The sequence below is a fragment of the Simochromis diagramma genome, unplaced genomic scaffold (genome assembly GCF_900408965.1).
Source record: "Simochromis diagramma unplaced genomic scaffold, fSimDia1.1 OVJJ01000612.1, whole genome shotgun sequence".
NCBI classification, from domain to species: Eukaryota; Metazoa; Chordata; class Actinopteri; order Cichliformes; family Cichlidae; genus Simochromis; species Simochromis diagramma.
In genome coordinates, this window is record NW_024387419.1 from 317,293 (window position 1) to 328,470 (window position 11,178).

An 11,178-nucleotide genomic window follows, 5' to 3' on the forward strand; every position below is an offset into this window, starting at 1 on the left:
TGATATTCTCGTGTATGTGTTCCAGGGCGGTACACATTGAGGTCATCGAAGCCATGAGTGCTAGCAGCTTTATTAACGCCTTGAGGAGATTCTTTGCGGTCAGGGGCCCCGCGAAGCAGATACGCTCGGACTGCGGAACTAACTTCGTCGGCGCTTCCCGTGAGTTGGGGATGGACAAGGAAAACTCAGAGTTCGACAGGGTAGAGAAGTACCTCAGTAAACAGAGCTGCACCTGGGTGTTTAACCCACCCCATGCATCCCATATGGGTGGTGCATGGGAGAGGATGATCGGCATCGCCCGCCGTATCTTGGACTGCATGCTGCTTGAACAAAGAAAGTCTCGCCTGACACATGAGGTTCTGACCACGCTTATGGCCGAGGTAGCTGCGATTATGAACGCAAGGCCGATCATCCCAGTGTCATCCGACCCGGAGTCGCCCTGCATCCTCACGCCGGCGATGCTCCTGACTCTTAAAACAGGTTCCACACCTCCTTTGCCGTCAGGCAATTTCGAGGAAGCAGATCTCTTCAGGGAGGAGTGGAAACAAGTTCAGGGCTTAGCGGACATGTTTTGGAACAGATGGAGGCGTGAATACCTCAAAACACTGCAACTTCGGCACAAGTGGCAAGGGAAACAACCGAATCTTCAAGAAGGGGACGTAGTTCTCCTAAAAGATAAGCAGGCAGAGAGGAACGAGTGGCCTATGGGCATCATTACGAAAGCCTTTCCAGGAAAGGACGGATTGGTTCGGAGAGTCGAAGTGGAGGTCGTCAAGGATGGAAAGAGGAGAGGATTCTCTCGTCCCATTACAGAAGTAGTTCTGCTTCTTTCTCCAAAGTCTGATTCTGCTGATTGATGTGGGCTCTTTAAAGATCCCAAGCGGGGAGTGTCATGCCTTCAGAAATGTGTTCTCATGTGTTCTTTTTATCTCGTTATCACAGCTTAGAGCGACTCGTGTATCTTCGTAGCGACTCGTGTATCTTCGTAACCATGACAGCACGAGAGCAGTGCATGCTGGGAGTCAGGAAGTGAATCTACCGTGTGACTTGGGATATTAGCGTGTGGGCTCATGCAGCCGCCAGCTCCGCCGTTACAGGTTTAATCCTTTTCTCCTCGCTAAGGCATAGTCTGTGAGTATAATTCATTTTTGTACTATTAAGCGGCGAAGCGTTTGAACCGTTGTCTGTTATTCGGTTAGCTTTATTGTGTCTCATATAAGCTATGCGGCTAGGTTGTTAGGCTGTAATAATTAGCCAGATGTTTTGAGCTTATTGTATCTATAATACATCTCATATATTTCATTGTATCGTGTTTACAGTTTCACAAAAAAGTACCCAGTAAAGCTCCTGGACTTCAACCCCCTGTGTCTCGGAGATTTATTTGGGAGTGTTTAAGCTGGATGGAAACTTAGCCCATTACAGCTTGGGTTAACACAGCTTTCATGTACCCTGCTCCACCATCTACATGCAGGTAGAATGGTTTGTCATAGTCTGGTAGAGCAAGTACAGTGTTTGTTTGCATTTTTTAAATCTATAAATGCCCTCTCTGCCTCTGGAGTCCACTGTATTTTATCCTTTAATGCTAAGTTTTTTCCATAAATCACGTCTTGTAACGGCTGAACTTCAGCTGCATAATTTGGAATCCAGGTCCTGCAGAAATTGCAGAGACCCAAGAAACTCATCATTTGCTGCTTTGTTAAAGGTTTTGGGGCATTTTGCACAGTCACTTTTCTACTATCTAGTAGTTTCTTTCCTTCTCCCGTGAGTGTATGCCCTAAGTATGTAACCTTTGGGCTCCACAATTGCAGTTTGTGTTGCGAAACCTTGTGCCCCTGTTCAGCCAAATGTTTTAACACAGTTAAGGTGTTCACTTTGCATTGCTCCGGTGTGTGTCCTGTTACCAGGATGTCATCTACGTAAAGCAGATATTGTCCCGGTGCAGGTAATCTACACAGTGACATAGATTGTTTCAATGCTTCGGCATACAATGTTGGGCTATTTTGAAACCCTTGTGGTAGCCTTGTGTATGTGTATCTTTCACCATTAAACGTGAACCCAAAAAGATGCTGTGAGTCAGGGTGCAGGGGCACAGAAAAAAAAGCGTTTGACAGGTCAATCACTGAGAACCACTGTTCTTTTGGTGTCACTTGATTTAATATTGTATGTGGATTGGCCACCACTGGTGGTACTGTTTTTGTAATGCTATTAATAGCATGAAGGTCATGTACCAAACAAAACTTTCCTGTATTCGCCTTTTTTATTGGAAAAATGGGAGTGTTACATGATACTTTATCTGATTTGATTAAAATTCCTGCTTGTTCCATATCCGCGATTACAGGTTTAATGCCTTCCATAGCTTCTTTAGATAATGGATATTGTGGTTTTACAGGTCTGTGTGAAGTAGTTGTTTCCACTTTTATTTGATCTGCATTTTTTATTAAACCTACGTCGGTCAAACCTGAAGACCATAACTCATCAGGTAATTGCTCTAGCTCTGGGTACTTTTCTATTGTTAATGAATGTCACTCATTATCATTCTGTGTCATACAGACGTTTGCACCATCCGATAGATGAGTTGTGGGTATTGTTGTCATTACCCATCCTAATGTGTAACGCATGCATTTTGTCCTTCTGCCTTGTAGCCATCCTTCCTGAGCTTCCCCTGTTTTCTCATATCTGTCAGTTTCTACACTTCTGAGGACCCGCCCTAAATCTCTCCAGTCTGTGTTATCATTATGAGCCACTGACACATGTGGGTTTGGCATCCTGTTTATTTCCTGAATTTTCTCGCTCTGTATCACTGAGCACACTGCATTTCCACTTTTTGTGACATAGAGATGCTGCAGTGTTAAACGTTGTGGGCCTAGTCTGTGGATTTGTGCATCATATTGAGAATCTGGGCCTGGGCTTAATTTATATTGCAGTGTGTTGTGATACTCTGTATAAGGAAGTACAACAGATGTAGGTGGCAAATACATTTTGGCTTTTTGTTGTAATGGCTCTAATGAGGGAAGATCTAGGGTCCAGTAGTAATGGGGCTCTGGTCCCGCTTTACAACCATTTGGGCGTGGTTCGATGCTTTCTATTTCTTCATCATTTAGCATTAGTTCTGCATGCATGCCTTGTTCTCCTGGCACTACTCCTATCTTTAGATTTTTTAGTGCGTCTCTTCCTAACAGATTCACGGGGCATGACAGGTCATAGATGCACTGATTTTTGCATGATCTGCCGCTGTCTCTTAATACTAAAAATAAAGGTTTTGTCAGTCGTTGCACTGTAGTATGACCTGATGCTGATTTTACTATTAAAGTATCTTCTGAGAATTGTACTTCCTGTGGTTTTTTGTTCAAAACGGTTTTACAAGCTCCTCTATCACATAACATCTGCACTGGCTTGCCATTCACATAGACTGTCAGCGTAGGTTTGCCTTCTACTTCAGAAACTAATTGATGGACATTAAATACTTCTGCGTCACTTTTATCATTTTCATTTGGCTTTTTCTCATTTAGTCATTCATTTAAATATTGCCGTTTGTCTGTTTTTATGTCTGCAATCTCTGGCGAAATGCCCTTCCTTGCCACAATTCCAGCACGTATTATCTCTTTCTTCACTTCTTTCGCGTAAGTCTGTCTGTCCTACGTATCTCTGGCCCTTTCCTCTAAATCCTCCTCTTCCTCTGCCTCTATTTCCTCTCCTCTGTCCCTGTCTGTTACCTCTAAATCCTCCTGAGAATGCGATAAACCCTGTTTCTGGATCTAATGTGAAAATACCTGTTCTTGCAGTCTTTTTCTTTATTACACGGAGAGCGTGCTCGGCATGTTGCAATGCGTCGGCTAGTGGTCCCGTATTCATTGTGACCCAGTGTTTTTCAACGTGGAATTTCACTGAGGGTAGCAGGCCATTCAGGAATGCATTTTTTAGCTGCTGTTGGTAAGGACCGTCGGGACCTTCATTATAATCCATTCCTGAATGTTGCCTAAAAACCGGACGCAGGCGATCTAAAAAATCGGACGCGGTTTCATTTTCTTTTTGTTTCACTTCGCCAATTTTGCCATAGTCAGCCCTTGGAGCTAATCGTACTCTGATGCGATCATATAAATTTGCGACGGCGGTTTCTAGGTCTTGACTTACAGGTGTTAAGGGCGTTCCATCAGCGGCGCTACCTGTGAAATCTCCCCTAACCGTTCCCATTTTTAAACCTAGTATGTCTTGTATTACTTGGAGCATTTCATGACCATTTAAATACCACTGTCTTCTGATCATTTCTACCGCATCTCTCCAGGGTATGAAACCTTCATTAAGAGGGGGAACGTCTTTTAACTAGGGCTGTCAAATGATTAAAATTTTTAATCAGATTAATCACAGCCTAAAAATTAATTAATCATGATTAATCGCAACTCGAAATATGACCAAAATGTGTGCAAACATACGGACAGATAGCGGATTTTTACACACTTGTTAGTGTTATTTAATGCTAAGACCACGCTGAGTGGCCTGCAGGCCACTCAGCGTGGTCTGACGTAGGCTGGGTGTTGTGCTGGAAGCGAATTAATCACAGCCTAAAAATTGATTAATCGCAACTCGAAATATATGTGTATATGTGTATATATGTGTAAAAATCGGGACAGATAGTGGTTTTTAACACACTTGTTTGTTTTATTTATTATTAATTGTGAGTACAAGCAGTACAAGCAGAACAGGGCTTCAAATAACTGTGAGGGATTTTTACTGAATGTTTTCCACCCGTTTAAATCTAGCACATTGTTTTATCCATATACATCTTCAAGTTCACAGAACATAGGCCTAATTCAACAGGCAAAATAGAAAAAATCTCCAATCATCCTTTTGGGTAAGGTAGATTAGTGCAAAAAAATATGAACAACAGTGAAAAGTATTGTTTAAATCACATTCAACCATAGAACAAGCTCTAAACACACGGTCCTCTGGTCTACTCATCCTTCAGCCAGTTGCTGAGACAAACCAACTTGTCCACGTTCTCTGAGTGCAGAGCAGACCTCTTCTTGTTCACAATGTGCCCTGCTACAGAGAACAGCCTCTCACAGGGCACTGTGGAGGCAGGAGTGGCCAGGTATCTGCGAGCAAGGCGGGCCAGCTGGCTGTGGGCTCCTGCATGAGCTGCCCACCACTGTAAGGGACAGTCCTCTAAGGCAGTGCAGGGCTCTACTCTGTAGCGCTGTATGGCTCTGTCCTGCTGTACCTCCTCCTCTGACTCAGAGTCAGAGTCCATCTGCAGCAGGCTCAGCCTCTTCTTGGCTGGACCTTCTTCTGCAGTGTGTGATCTTCTAGGAGAGTCTTCATGCAGCATGCCTGCCAGTGTGGTCCACACTGCTTCTCTGTCAGTCTTGGGCACACTGCGTAGGTCTTTAAAACGTGGGTCCAGTGCAGTTGCGATCTGGAGCCATGCATAGTTGGTATGTTCCTGGCGGGAAGCAAGGTCTTCCTTAAACTTCTCTTTAAACCTCACCACATATGCAGGGTCCTCATCAGTTACTTCCATGACACGGCGCAGGTGGCAGAAGGCTGGTAGAACTACAGAGCAGGAGACGTAGGCCTCTCCTCCCAGCAGTTCAGTCACATATCTGCAGTGGAATACACACACACACACACACACACACACACACAGATAAGACAGCAAATTAAAAAAGCTTTTTAATACTAGGTAATATTAATAAAATATTTGATTTCATTTATTTTTTAAATAAGACATTTTCATAATAACAAAACTGATTTAAGATGTATGTTTGATACATTTAATCTAAACCTACAATTATGGTCACAATGAAAGGCTCACCTGCAGGGCTCTAGAAGTGTCTCCAGTCTCTGGAGTTTGTCCCACTCTGGAGGCGTCAGGAGGACAAGTTTATGCTTTTGTTTATCCAGAGTCGCGGTTACTGCAGTTTGGTTGCGGATCAAGCGCTTCACCATCTCCAGCGTGGAGTTCCAGCGCGTAGGCACGTCCTGGGCCAACGGCTCCTGCTTGCGCCCCAGTGACACCTGCTCTGCGTTCAGCTCTGCTGTGTTTGCTGGGCTGTGCTTAAAATGGCCAACAATTTTGCGGCATTTGGCCAGCGCAGTGACAAAGCCACTGTCTGCGAGACTCACTGTGATGCATCTCTGTAGAATGTGCGCGGTACACGGCATGTGATTGAATGGCATGATGCGAGCCGCGGCGATCATATTGCACGCACTGTCCGTGCCTACTGTTGTCACCTTCTCCTCAATTCTCCACCTGCGAGCAACAGTCTGGAACTGCTCTGCACAAGCCTCCACAAAGTGCCGCTCTTCCGTTTTCATTATAGTCAGCGCAAAGGATGTCAGACCCCAGGCTTCAGTGATTAAATGCGCAGTAACTCCCAGGTAATTGTCATTACTCAATGATGTCCAGTGGTCTCCTGTCAGAGCCACGCATTCTGTGTGAACTAAAGCCTCTTCTTTTTTCTTTTTCTCCGTTTCATACAGTTCGTGGATTCGAATTGTTATTGTGCTTCTCGCTGGGGGCTTGTAGGACGTATCCTGAGATGCAACCTTTAAAACATCCGCAAAGCCCTTGTCCTCCACAATGCTTAGCGGTCTATAGTCCTTTGCTATCCATTTGGCTATATTGTCAGTCAGTTTGTCCAAAGAAGACTTACCGAGTGGCCTGCGTTCACTAAGAGTGGTCTGACGCAGGCCGGGTGAAGCTGCTGCCCCGACAAACGCGTGTTTGGCATTAAGGTGGTATTTTAAGGTCGAATTTGAACGGTGAAATTGAAACTCTTTACTACAGTGAGTGCAAATTACAACGCGTTTGTTTATTGTCCCATCTATGTTCTTCTTGTATTTAAATTCCCCATCCAGAAGGCCATCCTGTTCCTGCTTCTCCATTTTCAGTGGCGCGGTAAACAAATCAAGTGGAATTATGGGAGCGACTTATCTGCGTGTTGCGCTAAATAGTTAAATATTCTAACGTAATTAATTCCAAAATTTAATTATCGCAATTAATGCGTTAATTTCGACAGCTATACTTTTAACACATTTTGCCTATCTTTTTGTGACCATGGCCGAAACACGAATGTAGTTGGGTTATTATCACGTTGCGCCTCTCCACCTGCTTCACCTTTCCCTGTGAGTTGGCCGTATCTGGGGTTTGGTACTGCTATCATAGGAAAAATGCCGGGAGGACCAGGTGGATCGACATCACCTCCCATATCTCGTCCGTAACGATCTTTTCCTATTTTTTCCTGTGGATTTTCGCCTAGTGCCATTTCATCTAACATGTTTTGTGCCTCTGCATAAAGACCAGATTGAGGTCTAAACAGATCACAGGTTAGTTTAAGGGGGGGTCGCAGCAGCGGGAGTAGGGGTTGGCCGTGCAGCAGCGGAAGTGGGAGTTGGCTTCACAGCAGCAGGAGTGGGGGTTGGCTTCAGTATTGACGCTGCTCCAGGGAGGGGCGCATATGGTGGGGGGTATGATACTTCTGCTTTTTCTTTTTTCTTTTCTTGTTTCTTTTGTTTATTCTCACATCGTCTATCTGCCTCTCGCTTCCATACTTGGAAATATTCTAATTCTTGCGTGCGTTTTCCTTTTTTCTTTAAACCTTTTGTCTCTCCTAGTTCTTTCAGTAATGCTCCTTTAAGTTGTGATAGTGCAGATGGGCTACATTTTCCTTCCCAGGTGGAACATTTGGTCTTTTTAGGATTTCTCCATCTTTGCACACTAATTTGTCCGGCGCCTGGACATTTTTTTTCTAACCACTGTTCATCAACAGTAAACTTAGTGGGCTGATTACCCATTAAAACAGAACTGCAGAGCTTTCTCTGGTATTAGACTTAAAGAGTGGTTACTGACTACGCCCTTCTACTCCACTCTATTTAGTGGAGCGGTGTCAGTTTTATGAGGCGGAACTCAACCGTTCTCTTTTGTCACCACTACTTCAGCTACTGACAGGAAATAAAATGACAATAACAATGAGAGTGATTCAGCAGCGTATTGTGCTGTTCAAATCAATTCACTCTCAACACACAGAAAACACAAACATTTATACAGACATTTACACAGTCGTGCAGACCCTTTCGGCAGGTCAGTCCTAAAAGTTCCCAATTTTAAAATCCTTTCGGCGGATTAGTCCTCTTTTTACAGATCCGTGCAGTGGATCAGACTCATTCTTTTATTTTGAAAATCCTTTCGGCGGATTACTTCTAAATTCATTTTACGTGAGTGTAAGTGAGTGGTTTCTTTACCTTCCCAAGATTCTCTGGCTATGTTGAAAGTCAGCCACTGGATCCCAGCGCCGTGGACCACTTAATAACACTGGCCAGAACCCGAATTTCACGTCTCTGGACTTTCACTCCGAAGAGGCTGTCGACAGACTTTCAGTGCAGTTTCCACGACGCCAGGACACAGCGACCGATGCTTCCTCCTCCGGCTCGGAGGACCAAGAAAATGTGAGGAGAAATTGTTAGAAGATAAAGAAACTCACAACTTAGATATCTATTTTTTACATGCGCATGGGCGGTCACTGCTCAACAGATGTGACACAGAAAAACCGCCCAGGGCATTCAGAACATCCTTTATTTATACTTAAAGCAAGTTTCCACAGCAGTAGGAGTGGCATGTATGGAACTGATCATTTTTCCTTAAAAGGAGAAAACCTTTCGCTTATCTGCTGAAAAAGGAGGTAACTTTGTATGTATAGAAATTCAGACATTCCCATAAAAGGAGAGAAAGAGAGGGAGAGCGCCAGCTCGTCTGTTTAAAACAGGAGGTAGTATCATATGTCACCGCATTCCTCTACACATATGGCTTCAATCTCTCTTCCTGTGTTGGTTCCGATTCACAAGCTCTTCTTCCTTTAAATGAAGCTACAACTAAGCATAATCACAAAATTAAAAATCTTTCATCATCATGTCATGTCTTAATCATGTCAAAATGTATATTTAGTGAAATTGCTTCTTTATTACGACAAAATGAAGCTTAATCAACTTAGCAGTTATGATTGAACCAAAGATATATTTCTATTTCACTTCATTTATTCACTGCTAATTCCAATAATGCAAATCTCACTTTTCATATATCTAAGCCTAAATTGTATCTCAAGTGTAACTTCAATTCAAAAGTTGGTCTCTGCTTGAAGTGGGAGACTGAGATGATGACCAGGAGGTTTAGAGCAGCAGTGATCAGAGAGATGCAGGACAGAACAATGTTCAGCAGCACAGCTTTGGACCAGTGAGGTGTCGGCTTCCTGCAGGAGCTGTTGATGAGTTGTGGAAAACAAAGCTCGGCCCCTTTCTGCATCTCCATCATTAGACATTTGCAGCTCCTGCAGCAACCTGAACTTTTCCGCACACAGCTGATTTATCTCGTTTGTCTGCTCGCTTTCTCTCTCTCTCTCTCTCTCTCTCTCTCTCACACACACACACACACGGCATGCTGGGAGTTTGATGGTGGTGAGTTTGGTGGGTCTGAGTGAGAATGTGAGTTTTTCATTAAATGCTTTTTTTCAGTTTTCTCACTGTGTTTATTGTATGGTAGTTTCATAGCTGTTTGTGATTGTGCAGTTTGTTTTTCAGTTTGACAGGGATGGCGTCTGTGGGTTAGGCAGCAGTTTCTTAGCCATGGGACAAGTTTTTGCACAGGAGTTGCTATATTATTTTCGCCTTCTCTAAATGCAAATATTACTTTCAACAAGGAGATGGTAAAGTCCTTATGTTGAAAGCTGAAATAGAAGGTTTTATTTTTTACTTTTGTTAATGTCTATGCACCAACCGTAGGGTCTGAGTGTGAGATTTTGTTTAAAACATTAAAAGAAAAATTAAGTGGTGCTGCTCAAGGGGACTGTGTTGTGTGAGGGTGAGCACAGATCCAGCTGAGATGAGAAGACATACGGTGGACTTTTACACTGACTTGTTTAGAGCAGATAGCTGTGATGTGGACTCTGCTTCGGAACTTCTGCAGGGGCCTCCTCAGCTGAGTCCAGGGGATCGGGACGTCTTAAACAGGGATATACCTTTGTATATCTGTATAGCTGTCTGCGGCGGTGTCTCAGATGGCTTCAGGCAAAGCTCCAGGAATAGATGGTTTACCATCAGACTTTTTTAAGCACTTCTGGAGTCTTCTAGGTCGGGACCTATTGGACGTGTTTAAGGAATGTTTTACAGAAGGGATACTTCCAGCTTCCTGCACACGTGCAGTTATTTCTCTCATACCAAAAAAGTTTAACCCTAATCATTTAACCCTTCTTAAAAATTGGAGACCAGTGGCCCTTTTATGTGCAGACTGCAAGCTTCTTTCCAAGGTTTTATCAAACAGACTGAAAATGGTCATTGAACTGTTGATTGGTATAGATCAATCTTACTGTATTCCAGATAGGTCTATGATTGATAACTTATTTTTAATGAGAGATGAATTTGATATTTGTAAAGTGTACAATGCTAAAGTTGGCATCATATCTATTGATCAGGAGAAGGCTTTTGACCGTGTGGACCATGCTTTTCTTTTTTCCACCTTGAAGACCTTTGGTGTTTGGGCAGGGGTTTCTGACATGGGTGAAGCTGTTGTATAGCGATGCTTGCTGTGTTGTGAAGGTGGGAGGAGGGTTGAGTTGCCCTGTGCCAGTTCGGAGAGGAATTAGACAGGGTTGCCCTTTCTCTGGACTGCTCTATAGCATTGCTATTGAGCCTTTTCTCTGTAGATTGAGGAACAAGTTGAGGGGTTTCTCTTTGCCAGATCTGGCTCAGAGCCCTCCTGTTGTTGTGTGAGCATATGCTGATGATGTTAATGTTTTTATTAGGATCAAAGGGATGTGCAGGAATTAAAGGAATGTCTGGTTTTATATGAAAACGCTTCTTCAGCCAGGGTTAATTGGGATAAGAGTGAGGCCTCTTTGGTGGGGCAGTGGAATTTGGCGAGTATTCCCAAACTTCCTGGGAACCTTCGATGGGGTCAAAGGGGTATTAAAACTCTTGGGGTGTACTTGGGGAGTGATGACTTTGTGAAGCAGAACTGGGAGCGAGTGTGGGAAAAGGTGGAGACTAAATTGTCTAAATGGAACTGGTTGCTCCCCTACCTTTCCTACAGGAAAAGAGTTCTAACAGCAAATAATCTAGTTGCCTTGTCTTTATGGCACAGATTACTTGTTTTAGTGCCACCACCCGATCTTCTGGAAAGAGGTGCAGCAG

The 11,178-nt window shown here is 43.7% G+C and overlaps 1 protein-coding gene across 1 annotated transcript; it reads right to left on the bottom strand.

The window, feature by feature from the left end:
* Positions 1 to 3,488: 3,488 nt before the first annotated feature.
* LOC120721921 lies at positions 3,489 to 8,496 on the bottom strand. Its single transcript, XM_040012564.1, has 2 exons — positions 7,032 to 8,496; positions 3,489 to 4,320 (listed from the first exon to the last, which is right to left on the bottom strand). The coding sequence occupies exons 1-2, from the start codon at positions 7,275 to 7,277 to the stop codon at positions 3,514 to 3,516; spliced, it is 1,053 nt and encodes a 350-aa protein (XP_039868498.1). The 5' UTR covers positions 7,278 to 8,496; the 3' UTR covers positions 3,489 to 3,513.
* Between the last annotated feature and the right edge of the window lie 2,682 nt (positions 8,497 to 11,178).

Excerpts from the sequence above, each read along its gene's own strand:
- LOC120721921 (XM_040012564.1), bottom strand. The coding sequence starts at position 7,277 with ATGTTAGATGAAATGGCACTAGGCGAAAATCCACAGGAAAAAATAGGA. Across the intron at positions 4,321-7,031 it reads AAAAAGATAGGCAAAATGTG|TTAAAAGACGTTCCCCCTCT; the intron begins TTAAAAGTATAG and ends TGACAGCCCTAG.